We start from the raw sequence: 18497 nt of genomic DNA, 5'->3' as shown, positions 1-18497 counted from the left end.
GTGCGGACACCAGACCTGGCGGCGGTGTCCACGGGACTGGCTCACAGGTGCCGGCTCCGGGAAACACCCATGATGAAGCTACGTCTCTCTCGAGACTCAGTGCCCATCGTAAAGAAAGCATCCACCATGCTGGCATGAAGTGCGGACCACTGACGGAAACGGGCAGCGTGGCTCCTGTGGTGTGTGTTTAGGAGGAAAGGGAAGGGGCTAATCCCAAAGGCAATTTAAATAATGGTATTTTATTTTTATATATAAATAAATGTTCTGAGAACTCTCAGACTTTAGTGCATTGTTGTAAAAAATTAGTGCAGTTTTTTTTCATTAAAATTTTTAGCGCTCAAGGAATAAGATAATCTGTTCATAGTCTCTTTCACTGTACATTAAACTTTCAAACTGCTGTATGTCAAACAGAAGGTTTCTACACTGGTCTGTTTTTAAAAATCAAGGTAAATGGATTTTGTGTTCTATGACAAAACATGGCAATTATTTTTGGCAAAGAAATTAGAAAAATATGAGATCATAGTTAGAAATCAAGTTTGTTGATTTAAAGCATAGGCAATGCATAAGAAAAAACTTTTTTAAAGGATGTATTTTAACAGAACTTTATCCTTCATGCAAAATGTTTTCTCGGCAGCTAACTTAAAAAAAATATTTCAGCTTTATTTGGGGACGAAGACAGTGACAGGAGCCAGGGCGAAGGGCAAAGGAGAGGTGCGTGACCGGGCCCAGTCTGCGTTCCAGTCTCTCCTTCGCAGGATCTCAATGACCCCTGCAAGCATCTTCTGCGCTCTCCTCTCTTTCCAAAGTCTTGGAATTGAGAGGGACAAGAAATGTAGTTATAAAGCATGGGCTCACACTTCGGCCCCAAGCTCTAGGACCCCAGTTTCAATCACAGTCACGTATTTATCGTCGATCTGGACCAGGAGCACTGTCTTGTCGATGTGGGATCTAGTGCCCGGATCCCTGCTGCAAGGCACCCATCGGTGAATCACCTAATGATTCAGAGTAAAACGAGGAGTTAGTGGCAGAGACCTTGAACACACTCAACAAGCTCTTGTCCTTTACTTAAGATCAGAGGCAGCAGTTCTATCAGGTAATTATACATGAGGACATAAAGCCATTGAAAACATGGATACGAGTCCATCAGCTACAAAACGTCAGTGCCCCACGCACGTCACAGGACAACTTACATGGCCTTCCATTCCCTCCTGCGGACTCCAGTCCTTCCAGCTGTTCCTCCCGGCTTTCAACCGGATGCCCTCGTCAGGCCACTGCAGCTCTTTTCTTTTGGACAGGTTGATCCCATCCAGGATTTGAGTGGGATCCACAATCTAAATTGTAAATAAATTTAGGTCATTTCCAATTCATTTTTCTCTTGAAGATGAAAAATTATATCATCCCCAACAAATTTCACAGGACTCTGTGCCTCTCAAGTTCTCCATTGTCTATAATGGAATAAAAAACAACCTCAAGACCCACCCCCGAATCCCTTCCGCCTGCTGAGCAGACCGCACTGCAACGGCCACGGGACAGCGGCAGAGCAGGGGCCAGACACCAGCACCAAAACTGCTTGGTTTCCGTTCATCCACGGCAGAAGCTTTTTTTTAACGTTCAAAAATGTTCTAGTGTTCAGAGTAAGTAATATGAGTTTTCACAAGAGTCCTTTACACAACAAAGAAATAAAAATAAATGTGTAGGAAAGTGCAAGAAGCAGCCTGGGCTTACTCACTTGGACTCTGTAAATCACCTCCCCCTTTTTGGCGTGTGAATTATTGGCAGGACTTAACGTGTTGCCTGGCGGTGCATCGGAGGTGCTGCTCTGACCCCCGTCTGTCCCAAGAAAGCCCACAAGGGTGTGGTGTTTGCAGGCTGGGATGCTTTGGCTGGAGCTGCTGGAGGAAGGCAGGCCGTGCTGCAGGCAGGCTGTGCCACCCTGGCCGGAGGGCTCCATCTGGTTCACCATGGACAGGCGGGACTGGATGGAGGACGGCAAGTTTCGAAGCGATATCTGACTGGTGGAAGAGCGCCGACAGGGCACGAACCCCGTGGTGGACATCCGGAGGGAGGAGTGCCGGCTGCTGTAGCAGTAAGACGACTGGCTGGCGACTGAGGCCCGAGCCGGGGACTGTCTGACCAGGCTTGACTGCACAGAGTGGGAGCTGTGGCTGGTGCCTGGGGAACCGGAAACACAGCACCCATTCTAAGTGGGATGATCCAAACATGGGTATTTTTTTTAACAGATTCTAGAACTTTCTAAGACTATTTCTCAAACTATAGTATTATTATCCTTACGACCTATCCCAATGACAAGCTACAGATGGTGACACTGCAGTGTAGTTTTCATATACATTAAGGGGTTACGTATAAATTATCAGATACTGAATAGGTTTTTCTGTGTCCTTTGTCAAAAGGGTTGGAGAGAAGTTAAATAATTATATTAATTATTAGCCTTTAAAATGGATACTTTGAAATAAATATTTTGAATAATATATATATTTATTTGTGTAAAATGATTGATATAAATATATGATCATCTCCAACTGTGAATCAAACAAAATACTCAATTTATATTACTTCCAAGCAGGTAACATGCCATCCTCTGCACACATACCCTGAGCCTCATGACCAAGAGGTATTTGCACAATTCTGTTCCACATTACCGAGTGCTGGAGGGTAAGATGTGACGGGCGGGTGGAGTCCTGCTCCAGGCCCCTGGCCTGAGTTTCCTGTGCTACCTGGGGACACTGTGCTGTGAGGATCATTGGCAACTGTTGCATTGTTACTGGTGCAAGAAGTTCCGCCTCCAGTATCAGAATCTTCAATATTGCCACCACTGTTACACCCAGCTCCACAACCTTTCCGTAACCTAGGAACAAATACCAGAGCAGGAAGCATTATCCCAAGAACACTTCAAATTAAGGTATTTTATTCATTTTTAGCTGTCCCGAATGCTTAGTGGTATTAATGTTCACCGTGGAAAGTCTCTCTGGTGCCATCAGCGTTAGGAACACAAAGTCTGTTGTGTTTTCCTGCCCTCCCCTTACACTCACTGCCTCGACACTCCCCCTCCATTTCACTTTTACACCCTCCATCTGTCACCTTTCCTGCACCTTAATCAAGAACTGCACGTGACACAGTCGTACCATTAAGGTCACAGCTGGAAATAGAATTCTTGCTGGTGTCTACTCAGCGCCTCTGAAGTATGAAACACCCAAAAACCCAATTTATTTAAACTAAAACTAATTTATGCCGCAGTGCATCTGAAGGGAGCTGCTGCAGTGACGCCTCCTCCTTTCATTTATTTATTTTTTTATGTGGGAGGGGACTGACTGTCCCATCTCCCACGACTGTCTTGGTTTCTGCACTGAAAATCCAGCGTCCTTCATTTGGCCCTCAGTCCTGGGCAAACAAGGCAATTCCACGGCAATGCCTGTTTTCTAAAGAACTTCTGTGAACACTACCCTGCTTTGTGTCCTTCCTCCTGTCTGAGTGGGGACTGACATTAAGACGGTGAAGCCTTACTCTTGAATACTGAGTATTCCCAGCAGAATTTAAAAACACGTATTTGAGAGTTCATTGCTCTAATCTCAGATCCCTGTTTTTCTTAAGCTCTGATTTAAGGATCTGACCAACTCTTAAGGAACTGACGAGAATACGCTGCGATTTTTTGATCACCTATCTCCAAATCAGGATGTTCCTACACCACACACCATAATTCACTAGACTAAATGCAGAGCAAGACTGATGCCCATTCCCGAAGACACACTACAGATCTGAGGTTTGAGCAATGACTCGACCGTGAAAATGGCAGCAGCCTCTGCGCTGCACAACTGGATTTGCTATGTGGGTGGAGCACTCCCCCTACTGCCAGAATGGAATAAAACAGAAGTAATTAATCTGCACAAGTTTCTTATGTTTTTTTCTAATTTGTCTTGTTTGCTGACCATGCATTCTAACAGCAGCAATAGGCTGCAAATAAAATTAAACAAAAGGGGTTAGTCAAGACTGTATTAAATGCTAAAGCAGGGGCTCTTAACCAGAGTAGTACATTAGGTTTATCTAATAAAAATTTGAAGATAAAAATGCTCAGACTCTACTTCCTAAAGTTCAGATACAATAGATTGATCTTGTGCCATGGAATGTGTATTTTTTCTGAAAACTTTCCAGGTGACGCTAACACAGAAGGCCTAGCTCGAGGGTCAGGATACACCACCGCTGAAATGTGCAAACCCATGGCTCACCTGTGCCAGGTTGACACTATGAAGTTTCTGATATTTCCCAAACTGATAGGTCCCCCAAGAATTTCTTTAAGCTGTTCATGGCTGTCAGAGTAAGAAGTCGTCAGTGGTGAGACAAAGATTGGGTAGCCGATAGGCTGATCACAAGACGAGTTTATCATGTTTCTCAGAGCCTGCTTCGCATTCTGGATGCTGCCTCTCTCGGGGTTGCGGTTCCGCAGAAATACCAGCTCCTGCTGCTGCCCTGCCCAAAGGCCACGGACACACTCCTTATTCACCTGAAAACCAGAGCACACCGGAATGAGGTTAAGGGGGCAGGAATGAAATTCACATAAACACAGAAAGGGGAGAGATACAAAAGACGTTATGACAATCAACTGTGAAACACAGGAAACAAGTAGAAATAGGTCACATTTGAACAGGTTAGCCAATTTTCTACTGCCATTAGCAGGCTATTAAAAATAAGCACCTACGGAGTATTTCTTCTGCTGTGTCTTGGAAAAATATCAAGTAAAATGTAGTTCATTTAGTTTTCCAAATTAGTGAAGCATTGAATTTCGTAACAGATATTTTTCATAGAAACTAGAGATAACAAATATTTAGAGTTGAAATGTTTGTGACTTTGGGGCTTGATTAAATGAAGTTGAGAGAAAAAATAACCACTATAAACTATCAAAACAAAATTTTAGGGATTAAGCCTATTAAAGTCCTAAGAGGTTTATCTAAACAAACAAACAAAATCCAAGGAAATGTTAATGTGAATCATTTACTAATCACTATTCAGTACAACCTATGGTATAATTTTGCAACTTAGGAATTGCATCATATTAGCAATAGAGAGCTGATGTTTGAGATTTGCCCAAATAGTACATAAAACAGATTTAAAAAACTGCCAGAATAGAAATAAGCAGAAATGTTAAGGCTTTATGGCATATTAGAAAACTTCAGGGGACAGGCTAAATTACTGACAAATAAAATTAAGTGCTTATAAATAATAAATGCTAATGTAGTATATGCTTATCTTTTTTTCTATAAGAGTTTCAACTACTTTTTAAAAGGCTGGATAAAATTATAAGTTGCCAATTAATGCCTCACAAACTTACTTTAATGACCCTGAAGCTCAGGTAGCGTCTGTTGAGCATGATGATCTTATACTCATTGGTGCCGTCATCCATGACATGCCGCAGGGCGAGCAGAGAGGGAGAGTTGGCCAGCACTGCGCTCCGCCATGCTGGGTCCCCTTCATGAGCTATCACGAGGTTTTTTTCATGAGACACAATGGCTTCATAGAGCACAGTAGGGTCATCGTACTCATCTGGAGAAGTGAAATGATCCTGTACACAGAAATAAAAAATTTATCTTTTTTAGGAAACAAAGAATGACTTCCAGGATGATAAAAACTTCTATAATGACTAAATCAGTTACTAAATGAAACTTTCAAATAAGCATGTTATTATTAGATGTAAACTATGTGAAAAATACTGTAAAATGTGTTTAAGTCCTGGTATTACCGTCTAAATCTAGGAAGTAGCTAAGACTCTTTGAGCTTCCATTTTGATATTTGTGAGTGCCAGTAACATCTGCTTAACCTACTTGACAAGGTTGTTTCAAGAATTACATGAAATAGTGTCTTGGAGAATTCTTTATGTTACCATTAAACACTATTCACGTGCACAGTGAATACTTTTATTATTCTCATGTAGCCCCACCTCCAGACTTGGGTGTACGTCCTTGGGGACGCTGCCTTCCTGCTCCCTCTCAGCTCCCCTTCATAGAGAGCACACTCCTCCTCAGCTGGCTTGAGTACAAGTCCGTTACTTTACCTGGATATGAAAATTTATCAACCTCTCAATTGTAAATATGAAGGCAGCCAAAGCAATATTTGTGTTTCCTTAGTAACACACCATTTCAGAAATTCAGATTTGTGTTAGGGTTAGCTGGGTACATGTCCCGAATCTTCTGTTAATTTACAGGTTTCTGAATGGAAGATACATTTCATATACTCCTCTGTTTCAACTATGCTGTCTGCCACAGAATCTTGCATATGGTAGACAGATATTAAATACCCATTTATTAAATTAATGAGCAGTTATGAAAACCAAGAGGTTTTTCATGGAAGATTCCACCAGCTTGTCTACGACTAGGACCCTTACTCTGTCTGCAAAGCTCATGGCTTTGAGCCATACCTCAACTAGATGAGAGGCAGGGTAACACAGTCTATTAGCATCATTCTAGAGATGTGGCTTTATGAGGAAAGTGCCTGGTTAATAAAAAACACAGTCTTAGAGACCACTTATATAGTTTTAGCCTTCCATAACTAATAACAGAGAAATACCCTTTAACAGAAAAAAAGACTATATAAAGATATGAAAAACCAACTTGAGTGAGGAAAACAAAGAAAATGTATAAAACTGGAAATCATATTTGTTTCGGTAAAGGTTAGAGGACAGGGTTGGACTGAGGAATTTACAAAAGTAGTATAGCAGTAATGAGCTATATTTTAAGCTCTCCAGGAACAGAATCATTTTTGAAAGTCAAGTTTGAAGTATAATGTATATACAACAAAGGACAGCCACTCTACGAGTAGTCAAGTGCTCTTTGACATCTACGCACACCCCTGTAACCACTGCTGCAGTCGAGGTACAGAACATTGTCATCACCCGAAAGTTCCTTGCTGCCTTCTGGCATTCAGTGTCTACATCCCAAGCAACCACTGATCTGCTCTGTCTCCATAGATTAACTTTGCCTATTTTCACTTTTATCAAAATAAAATCATACAATGCACCCTTCATGTGTCTGACTTCTCTTGCCTGCATAATGTTTGAGATCATGCATGCTGTGGCATCCAACAGTAGCTTGTTCCTTTTCAGTGCTGAGCACCATTCCACCGTGTGGCTATCCCGTCAGTTGTCTGTCCGTCCACTGACGGGCATCTGAGTTGTTTTCAGTTTGGGGCTACATGAGTAAAACTGCTGTGCACACTTGGGTTTAAGTCTTTGCACGAACATGCACTTTCGTTCTCTCGGGTAATGTCTAGGAGTGAAAGCGCCGGGTCACATAACAAGTATGTGCTAACCCTTTCTTTTAATACCTAAGCCTATCATTCACTTTTGTAGATGAGCAGTTCTGATGCACACATTTATCTTTTCCTGGCTCAAGAGTCCCCTCATGGACACTCTAACTTCTGGCTCCAAGCGATGGTCAATAAATGGCTGTTGCTTGTTACTTTGTAGGTCAATCTCTTCCTTCCTCAAAGGCCTATCAGAATTACAAAGCTTGTCCAGGTTGCACCTGAATTCTCTCTTGCTCCTTCTGACCCTCCCCAGCCCTCCATGGCTCCCAGGTTCCCAATCCCACCTCCTTACGCTCCTGTCTGTCACTGTTGTGTCAGTCATGGCTAATGGTGAGAGTATGCTGCACCAGGCGGGCTGGGCCTGACTACAAGGTAGAGGAGCACTGCACTGTCACAGGCAATGATGCCGCAGCCAAAGGCACACAGAAGGAAGTGGACCTGCAGCCACAGGCAGGAGAACTTCCAGAGGGAGACTAGAGGTGAAGACCTAAGGTATCAGAGGCTCTGGACCTTGTGCCCCAGCTTCCTCTCAGCCAGATGGAGATGATGTATCTACCATAATGTTAAGGGTTAACCGAAGATGTCTGTCAGGAACTGTTAATCAGCCATGTACCACAGATGACTTCTTACACAGCAGATATTTCATCGGCACCTTTCGAGAAGCCTGAAGTTTCAAAAACATTTAGGGAGCATTTGAAATCTTGCTTCCCAGCATTGCCATCAGTTTGGCTCTAATAGAATCTCCTAAAACTTCCTTACAGGCTTAGATGTTTCTTAGGACATAACAAAACAAAAGGAGAGCTACCAGACAAAGAATAACAATATAAGAAAACAAATTTTAAATCTACTGAGTTTTGTCTTGAAACTGTAAAGCTGCTCTGATGACAAACAATTGTTTGATCCCAAGTAAGTATTTCCACCATCATCCTCCAAACGGTATTCTATTCTTTCAGAAATCTTCAATAGATCCCTTATTAAAAATGCTCCTAGACAACACGGGACATTAACTTCATTCTAACATTTTAGATCACTTGAAGAGCGATTCACCTCTTATTTGGGGAAAAACAGATTCAATCAGATTTGAGCACAGCAGCTGCATTTTAGTGAGTCCTATCATGTGGTCTCCATCATCAGACCCAGTAACTGCTGCTGGGTGGAGTTATTAGAGCAGCAAGTGCCAGTACGGCAAGTCCTCGAATAATGATGTCGTTTTGTTGTAACGTTGATGAGAAAAAAACACAAAAAAAGTCAATTCCTGGCCAGGGCCACAGTCTGTGTAGAGTCTGCACGCTCTCCCCATGTCTGCGTGTTTTGGGACATGACATTTCCTCCCATGTCCCAAAGCTGTGCATGTGAGGTCAACTGGCATGTCCACATGGTCCCAGTCTGAGTGGGTGTGGGTGCTGTGATTTAATGGCATCCCATCCCCGGTGGGTGCCCACCTTACCCCTGAGCTGCTGGGAAAAGCTCCGGGCACCTGAAACCCTGAGCTGGAATAATCGGGCTGGAAAATAACTACCTTACTTGTTTTTATTTATCTATCTTAAACACATGTATAGTTCAAATTTATTTCAATGTTTAACTTTAGAAGTATTTTGGATCTTTATTTAGAAGTCTGGCTGTTTCTGTGACCAGACATAGGCTGTAGGAACTTAACAGGTGTTTATAATAATTAGCCTATAGAAAAACTGGTTTCATCAGATGGCGTTTCGTTTAAAGCTGCAGTTTCCAGAACCTACTGACAACATTAAGTGAGGTCTTATTTTACTTAACTTAAAAATATATTCTTAAAATGATACAGCCCTGGCTGGTGTAGCTCAGTGGACTGAGTGTGGGCTGTGAACCAAAGCATCACTGGTTCAATTTCCAGTCAGGGCACATGCCTGGGTTGGGGGCCACAACCCCACTGGGGCTGCATGGGAGGCAACCACACATTGATGTTTCTCTCCCTCTCTTTCTTCCTCCCTTCCCCTCTCTCTAAAAATAAATAAATAAAACCTTTGGGAAAAAAATGATACACGGCACCCTGACTGGTAAAGCTCAGATGGTGGAACATCATCCCGCAAAGCAAAAGGTCATCAGTTTGATTCCTGGTTGTGGGTCTAGTCCCCGTTTGGGGTGCATGTGAGAGGCAACCGGTCTTTATTTCTCTCACACACTCATGTTTCTCTCTCTTTCTCTCTCCCTTCCCCTCTCCTAAAAATGAATAAATAAAATCTTTTTAAAAAAGATTAAGAGCAATATGCATTTTGGGGCCTCATTTTAATTTTTCAACCCTACAGGGATTAAACTAAGATTAATTCTGTCCCAACCGTCTACTTCTCAACGTAACACGCTAAACAAAACTCACAGTTCAGTAACAGCAGCACTTCCAGGACTCCTGAGACGCTGCCACACTACACCGAGCGGCATCTAACACTCGCTCATGGCAGAGGTGTGACTTACAGTCACATACAGTCAAAGCAAGCATTACGGGGCTGGGGTAAATTTCTGCTTAGGCTCATGCCCAGATCACACCCTAATATTAGTATCCAAATTCACTGTCAGAGACCCAGGTTCAGGATTCTAAGGTGCTGCATCTTGCCATGAATCATGTTTCCTTTGTTTCAAATCAGAATATTTCTCAAAAGTTTTCTAATATAATTTGGAAGTCAAGTGAAGAAGCACCATTAAATAACAGCAATAAATGAGAAATTTCCTCTCCTTACCTGATGAAGTTTGATGGACATCCGGATCCCAGGGACCACCACTTTTCTCAGTAACTCCATGTCGGCAAAGATCCACTCATCTCGAATTGAAGAAATACGAAAATCGCCCTTGAACAGGGCATGCAATCCATAGAGGAAGGACTCTAAATTACTGTTAAGAGTGGAGATAGAAGTTTACATATTTTGACAAGGGTCTTTCATTACACCGACTCTTACACCTGGCAGTGCATCACAATCACGAGAGTGGCATTTTAAGAGCACAGACCCACGAACTAACGTCAGCACCTGAAACCAGGATTACAAGGGATGGGGCCTCCTGACCTGGGACCCATGGCTATGAAACACTGAGTCCATGAAAATAACAACAGATAGAGGACATAGGTTCACAAAACTGAGGGCCCAAGAGAAAAGATGTGGTATTTTTAATTCTAATTCTTTTGGATGAGTATATTCAGAAATCTAGTTTATATTTAGAGTTCCAAAATCAAATGCCCAACTACAATAAAAGTGTAAATTCTCTGGGCAAAAAGGAAATGCAGAAAAATTTAAAAAGAGGTGAGTTGTTAGAAAAATAGGTGTAGACTGAGAGGAGACCAATCAAATGTTATGGGCTGATTATTTTTTAAAATGCCTCAAATCTGTTAGATTCTTACTATCAGTAGTTGCCCACATATGTCAGTTTTAAAAGCCAGTTTTGTTAACTGCTTAACAGAACGCAACTATGTTCAGCAAAAAGATCTATACAATACCACATCTGAAGAGATTTTTGCAATAAATTAGCATAAAATGCTTCCATGAGAAACGATTCCACATTCTTCCGAGTTGGATCACACGGCTTCCCACAAGCCCTTCCCGGCAACAGAAATGCCTTTACCTGGACATATGGTGCGAGGCCGTCCCCAAGGCCCTTCGTCCCAGGACACACAGTCCGTAACACAGAGTCACCAGGGAAGAATCTTTGTCCACATCCAGTGGCTTCAAAAAACAAACAACAACAACAGAAACAAAGAATAGGGTGAAGGAGATCAAAAGGTGACAAATTCCAGTTGTAAAACAAGTCAGTCATGGGAATTTAATGTAGTAACTATAGTCAGTAATATCACATTGCACATTCAAAAGTTGTTGAGGGTAGATCTTAAAGTTCTCATCATGCCCTGGCTGGTGTGGCTCAGTGGACTGAGTGCCAGCCTGCGACCTGAAAGGTCGCTCAATTCCCAGTCAGGGCACAAGCCTGGGTTGTGGGCCAGGTCCCCAGTGGGTGGCACATGAGAGGCAACCACACACTGATGTTTCTCTCCCTCTCTTTCTTCCTCCCTTCCCCTCTCTCTAAAAATAAATAAATAAAATCTTTTTTAAAAAGTGCTAATCACAAGGAAAAAAACTTTGTAACTGGTATGATGATGGTAGTTAATTAGATTTATTGTGGTGACCGTTTCTCAATATATACATATATCAATCATTATGATGTACACCTGAAATAATGTTGAATATCAATTACACCTTAAAAAAAGAAAAACAAAGAACATTAATGATTAGAAAGCCATATAAGTACTTCTCAAATCAGAATATATCTATTTAACAAATCAGAAAGGTTAAGGAACTCAACTAGTTTCTACCTCCTCAAATAAAAGTTTCAATGAAAAGAAACAATAAAACACTAAATGAAGTATTGATGTATATGAGGAGGTTCTTTGGAATCTTTAAATAAAATCTAATACTTCATAATGATTGGATATGCTAAAATAAAACCCTAGGTGTAAGTGCTTTGAGATGTTTAGCTAAGATCCTAATACTCTACAAAAGAAATTCCATTGCCATACAGTTACAAAATTTTTCTTCCTCATGATGAGAACTTTAAAGATCTACTCTCCTAACAACTCAGAACAGTACTGTCTTAGTAATGGGGAAAAATCAGCTCTAAACTAAAGACTGGTCCCTCCTAAGAAGGCTTAAAAGCAAGCTCTGAAACGATCAAACTGTCCCCAAGGAATTTAGCTGTGTCACAGAGCAAAAGTCAAGAATATTTATAGGCATACAAAAATATCCAGCACCTATCAAAGTAAAATTCATAAAGTCCAGCACACAATCAAAAATTGCCAGGCATATACAGTAGCAGGAAAATATAACCCATAAAAGAATAATCAATTAATTGCTCACTCAATCAAAACTGACCCAGAATTGACACAAATGTCAGGATTAGTCAAAAAGAACATTAAAAAAGTTATGATAACTGTTCAAAAGATAGAAAAATGACATCATGCTAAGTAGAGACATAAAAGATTTATAAAAAAACAAGTTGAACTTCAAGAGATACAAAAAAATACAATGTCTGAGATTTAAAAAATACACTGGATGAGATTAATGACATAGTAAACAATGTAGAAGAAAAATAATGATCTAAAAATACAGCAATAGAGACTACGCAAAATTAAAAACAGAGACAGAAAAGACTGAAAAACCACTGGTGAGCTGTAGGACATCAGGAAGCCTAATGCAAATGCAACTGGAGTCCACAAAAGAGGGGAGAAGACAGAAAAAAGCACTGGGAAAAAATTATGGCTGAAAAATGTCCAAATCCGATGAAACCTGTACACCAGGTGCTACGTGTGAAGACGGCCAGTGTGCACTTCCCAGACCGAGAGAACGGTGCTGGTTGTCAAGGTGGCCCACGATGCTCTGGGACACAGAGTCGTCCTGTACCTACAGTGCTGGTGGCTCAACCACACCAGACTTCTGCTTGGAAAGCAGCAGCAGTGGTAGGAATCAGCTTTGGGAACTACAGGCCTTGGTGGGGTGGTGTGTTACATGGAGCCTAAGGAGGGGAGTAATAACACAGCCACGGGAGCCACAAGACCTAGAAGGAAAGCAGTAGTTGATAAGGTCTATAACTCGCTTTAGTTATAGGATACAACAAGTTATCCTGAAGCGTGGATTGGAAATTAGCTGAATTACAGTCACCAAGGTGATACAGATTCTGGACCCCCAGCCTAGACCCACAGAATTAGAATCTCAGGTGAGGCCTAAGAATCTGCATTTGTACACGTTCCTAGCTCATTTTACCCATGTTCACACCTGAAAGGAGTCTAGATGAACTCTGTCCAATATAGTAGCCACTAGTCCTAAACTTAAGTCAATTAAATTAAATAAAATTTAAAATTGAGTTCTTTAGTCATACTGGCCACATTTCTGGCATTTAATAATGGCCGCATGTGGTGGGTTAGTAACTGCCATACTGGATCAGCAGAGAACCCTCCCATCACTGCAGAAAATTCTATTAAACTGCGCTGGTTTAGACTTCGAATTTGAGACAAAGATACGAAATTGTCCTTAAATGTGGCATGTGGTGGTGTGGGTAGGGGGTGCTCCAAAGTGCAGTCTTTAAGAAGGTGCTCCATGTAATCTGTAGCCCCCATCTGTGTGCGTGTGTGTGCGTGCATGCACAGGGGGAGGGCGGGCTGATTGGAGGGCGAGAGCGTGAACCGCAGTTTTAAGCACAAGGCAGCCGACTGCCTGTAACTTGACCGGGCTGAGGTGGCTGGTCTGGCCCAGCCGTCAGGAACCAGGAAGGTCAGAAAGAAAAAGGCTGGGAAAAAGTGACCTCAAAATAACAAACAGAGATACCCTTTCCATCTTTAGAAAAACAGGTTCAAAGAGGTATAAATGAAATAAACTCTACCTTTGCCCTTCGGGAAGAGCAGTACTCTATCCAGTTGAGGTAAATCACACAGAAACTCTCTCTGGATATGCCTGCTAGCCGGTGGTCATAGTCTTCGTCAATGTTCGGGTTGAATGTCGGGTCCACGTCCACGTAATTTCGGTCAGCGCACAAGCGCAGTCCCTCCTGCATTGTCTCATTAGCCAGCCACTCCTCCAGCTTTGAAGAGGTTGTGACATAGTAAATGATGCCCTGACAAGGAAGAGAGTTTTTAAAAAATTCAAGCTAAATCACAATTTCAATTAACTTCAATCCTCAGCAAGTACACTCCAAGTATTTATTATGACAGTACAACTCAAAAATATATTATTCTGGCTCAACAGTATAAATATACAGTATTTTTCGGACTATAAGATGTACCTCCCCAATTTGGGAGGAATAATGTGTTTTTTTTCCAAAGTCAGTTCCCTTTATTAAATGCTGTGTTCTGTGTATTTTTTTGAATAATGGTTATTAATACTGTTGAGTTCTGTTTACATTTACATTGGTGAAATATTACATTACTTATGTTATTAAATATTTTACCACATTTTTTGCTTCAAAATTTTTTTCCTTTTTTCCTCCTCTAAAACCTAGGTGCGTCTTATGGTCCGAAAAATAGGTACATTTTAAGAATGCTATAATAATAATATTCAGGACTTCGTGGATGGAAAACATGTAGTACTTTTAAAATCACAACCATAAATTCAGCAAGACAACTTCAAAAATAATTCATTTAAAAAATAATAATTCTAGTCTATTGGTTTTAGAGCTTTTGAATTTAGGATCTTTTAAGAGAGGTGGAAAGCATTTATTGTGGTGCATTTATTTTGAAAAAATTTTTCAGAAAGCTATTAAATCATACTGTGACCATAGCTCAAGTTACAGAAATATATCTCACATATTTCTATAAAGCAATGGAAATATACGTATTCAGAGACAAAATGCCATGCACACAAACACACGTAGGAAATATGTTGTAAAATCAATCTCCTTATCTTCCTGAGGTTGTGTTTAATCAAATATTAAATAGAAGATTCAAGGTTTACCCCAGTCAGTACAAATAAGGGGGTATATGTAGATAACAACATAAGACATAGAAATTTCACATATGGGCCATTAAAATTTAGCACACATTTTCATCTTAAAAAATATCAGCTTTGTCTGGAAGGCCCCAAATCACAGCCATGCTATATTTCTGTGAAGTCTTTAGCAAAAGTAAAATACCAGTGCAGTAAAGAACTAACTTTGCCCAAATAGAGGTTTGGGCTTTGCTCTGGGTTCCTGGGAGGTAACCTCCAATAGGGTTTTTGTTCACCTGGAGGCCTAGAGCTGTGACCTCCAGAGGAGCTGGAGACTCAGGCTAACCAAGTGGGTGGCCAACCAAGCCTAAGTGATTCCGCTCCAATAAAAACCCTCTGCCCTGTGGCTCGGGTGAGGCTCCCTGACTGACATCACCCTGTGAGTACTGCCACCCTCTGTTGCTGGGAGAAACTGGCATCATCTGCACAACTGCACTGGGAGAGGGCACCTGGAAGCTCACCCCATGGCATCTCGGGACCTCCCCATGTGCCTCTCCCTTGGCTGATTTTATTCTGTATCTTTCCGCCTCAGTAAATGCTAACTGTGAGTATAATGGCTTTGCTGAGTTCTGTGAGTCCTTGTGTAGCAAATTATCGAACCTGAGGGTCGTCTTGGGGACCCTGAAATTGCAGTTGGCTGTCACAAGTGAGGGTGGTCTTGGTAACCTCCCCAGTCTTGTAGTACTTTTATTCAGCTTGTTGAAAACAGTGCAAAGCAGTGGTTAACAGCAAGGGCTCAGGAGTCAGACAAGCCTGGGTTTTAAATCCCTAACTTTACCGGCTAGTTGGAGGACTTGGGCAAATAAACATCTAATTCTTGTTTATTTTTAAAACTGGGACATTACTTTAGAGAATGAGGTAAGACACACGTATGTGCATGTATAGGCGTATGTGTATGTTCCTCAGCACAGTACCTAGAACATCTGAGCTGCAAGTTGTAGCTATTAATATTAGTGAACAATAAATAAGTTTAACTGAAGGAAAAAAACAGCGAGACCATCATAGGTACAAATTATTGGCTATACTGAATACTAGAGAATTTAAATCACTACATAGAGGCAAAGCACAGAGAGAGAGAGAGAGAGAGATAAATATCTATATATATTAAAAAATTATCTATCTATATGTATACACACATCTTACCCATGAAGAGCCTTCAGCTGTTAGAAGACGGAAGCAGGCACACACTCTTACCTTGACATAGTAAGTGGTGAGTACTTTCCGAAGATCAAAGACTTGAAGCATAGAAGCGGCACTGTTGTCGGTGATGCTGTACCCCTCCAGAATATACTTGGTGACTATGACTTCCCAAGCTAGCCAGCGCTGGCTAAACGCAGCATTAAAGGAAAGCACGTGAGGAATGTGGCCAGGTTCACAACAGCAAAACCCTTCGTCTTCTTCGACACCTTCAGTTATAGCCTCCACTTCCCTCTGCTGGCAGTAAGTACCTTAAAAAGGGGGACAAAATCATAAACTGGGAAAATGAATGTTTTAAAGACCAAGAAGTTTAGAGAAAAGACATTTTATAACAAATGAAAGTATGTGATTGATTTGTCTTAGAATGTCCATTCACAAACTGCAGCAAGTTCCTGAAAGCAGGGATACTGTGTATTTGTCTCCTGCAGAATGACAATATGCATTAGCACATTCGAGGTTCTGAGAATTTATAAAGTAACCTCCTCAATTTTTATTCACATATTCTCAAACCTTTCAAATTTGCATGTACATTCCTACTGAATGAAGACCAACTAAGTAACGGTACCTCTCCTGAGGGATGGAGTTAATTCTGAAAAGGAGGAGTAGAACGAGAATGAATCATCCCGGGGCACCCGACATGGCAGACACGCAGGACCCGGAAGAATCTGAGCTCCGTCAGCACCATACCTGGGCTGCGGGCCAACATACCGTATACATCCTGCCTATTCGGCTGTGTAACTTGTCACAGTTCATTGTAATTTAATATTAAGTACACGATTGAAACTTCTGTCTGCTGTCAATTCCAATGATAACTGGCATTTGAAGTTTGCTGATAGTTTCCATTATGTATGAATAAAGTCTGATTACTCTGCACAATTCTTTGAAGTTAGTGTTCTTTTATCTGGTATCAGAACTGTGCAAGTACTAAATGCCCCAGATTTGTCCACTTTAAAATTGATAATTTGATGTAATGTGAATTTCACTCAATTTTTTTTAAAAAAAAAGGCTATTGAGGACAAAGGCTTGGTGTCTATACGAAAGTAAATCAATTAGCTACTCTCTGCCTCACACAAAAACACCACACCCACTCCACCAGCCATCTAACAAACAACACGCACTGGCCACAGAGATACTGGCAAGTGAGCAAGCATGGACAACAGAAATCCGACATCATCAGGAAAACAAGTCAATTATACTCTCACGTTACTACCTTAACATATGCAGCCCACCGTGAAAACGGTTCTTCCCTGAAAGTGTAATTTTGAGGAAAAATCTAGTAACTACTCTCTAATAACTTTTCTTATTCTACAATTCCAAAGATTGGGGATCAAATTCTATGATAGCTTTTGACTTGTGATGTAAACACACAAAACACAGATATCACAGGAGTGCATTATGGAAACAGAAGGTGAACGTCCTACCTCTGAACTCGAGCCCCCGCAGCTGGAAAGTGACCAGCCCATTGCCGATCTCTATAAGGTGCACCAACGCATTGAGGTAGTCAGAGGCAAGAATGAAACAGTCCCCTGTACTGTAGTTTCCCCACCGTCCTAGGAGCAAATCACCACAGAGACTGTGTTGTAGGGATCTGGTTAAATGTTCATAGAAGATGGAATTCAGGTTGTTGTCATCTGATCCTACAAGAAGGGATTTTAAAAAAATATTAAATTTTACCCTAAGTCCCCTTTATATCAACATACACGATTGTAAAAATATTAAAACTAATTTCTAGTTAGGGTTGTATCTATACTTTTGACAGGGAAAAGAATTGTCATACTCTTACAAATTCTATATAAAAATGACATAGAGAGTAATAGGGAAAGTTTCAGAATTTAGAGTTAGAAGTCACATAATCTCTCTGAATGCTTCCCATCCATAAAATGCAGGAAGTGCAGTAGGTAAAATCTAAGGTCTTTTCCACCTTTTTAAGAGTCCATGATCCCTTCTACCATTGTTGAATGAACTATGCCTTATTAAAGCCATTCAAGAGAAATGAAATAGAAGAAAAAAATCAGAACTAGAACAAAAGAATACCAGTGAGTAAAGTAATACAAGATTTTAACAAATAATATAGTTCAAAACAAAAAGGAATGGTCCGTCAAAATAACCTGTATATTGAGATAGCTAAATCTAATAAACTGTACATACAGAAACAGTGGCAAAGAACCTACAAAATGTATTAGAGTCATCCTTTTAAAAAAATAGGATAAAACATCACCCAATAAAGGAAATGACCATCTTCAGCCCTGGTGTAGCTCAGTGGGTTGAGCTCTGGCCAACAAACCGAACAGGTCGCAGGTTCGATTCTAGTCAGGACACATGCCAGGGTTACAGGCTAGGCCCCCTGTTGGGGGTGTGCAAGACGCAACCTATTGCTGTACGCCTCACACATCAGTGTTTCTCTCCCTCTCTTTTTCCTTCCCTTCCCCTCTCTCTAAAAATACATAAATAAAATCTTAGGGGAAAAAAAGGAAATGGCATCTTTAGAAGTAACCCATGAAAAGT

General features: G+C 41.1%; 1 protein-coding gene across 6 annotated transcripts in view; it reads right to left on the bottom strand.

Annotated features, from left to right (window-relative positions):
• Positions 1-223: 223 nt before the first annotated feature.
• Positions 224-18497, bottom strand: part of PCNX1 (pecanex 1) — a 123829-nt gene continuing 105555 nt past the window's right edge. For 5 of the 6 annotated variants that reach the window (XM_045823012.1, XM_045823013.1, XM_045823016.1 and 2 more), the window contains 11 exons: positions 17414-17629; positions 15990-16243; positions 13696-13926; positions 10894-10994; positions 10020-10170; positions 5342-5572; positions 4242-4516; positions 2661-2866; positions 1730-2172; positions 1191-1331; positions 224-992 (listed from right to left, as the gene is read on the bottom strand). In XM_045823012.1, the coding sequence (XP_045678968.1) occupies positions 852-992; positions 1191-1331; positions 1730-2172; positions 2661-2866; positions 4242-4516; positions 5342-5572; positions 10020-10170; positions 10894-10994; positions 13696-13926; positions 15990-16243; positions 17414-17629 (2390 nt within the window). In that variant the 3' untranslated portion in view covers positions 224-851. Of the gene's footprint in view, positions 993-1190; positions 1332-1729; positions 2173-2611; positions 2867-4241; positions 4517-5341; positions 5573-10019; positions 10171-10893; positions 10995-13695; positions 13927-15989; positions 16244-17413; positions 17630-18497 lie in introns of those variants that run through there. The other variant, XM_045823018.1, reaches the window with a different exon arrangement.

The sequence above is a fragment of the Phyllostomus hastatus genome, unplaced genomic scaffold, assembly GCF_019186645.2.
Source record: "Phyllostomus hastatus isolate PE091 unplaced genomic scaffold, TTU_PhHast_1.1 phas_scaffold_501, whole genome shotgun sequence".
Taxonomy (NCBI): domain Eukaryota; kingdom Metazoa; phylum Chordata; class Mammalia; order Chiroptera; family Phyllostomidae; genus Phyllostomus; species Phyllostomus hastatus.
This window is presented reverse-complemented; position numbering and strand designations above follow the sequence as displayed.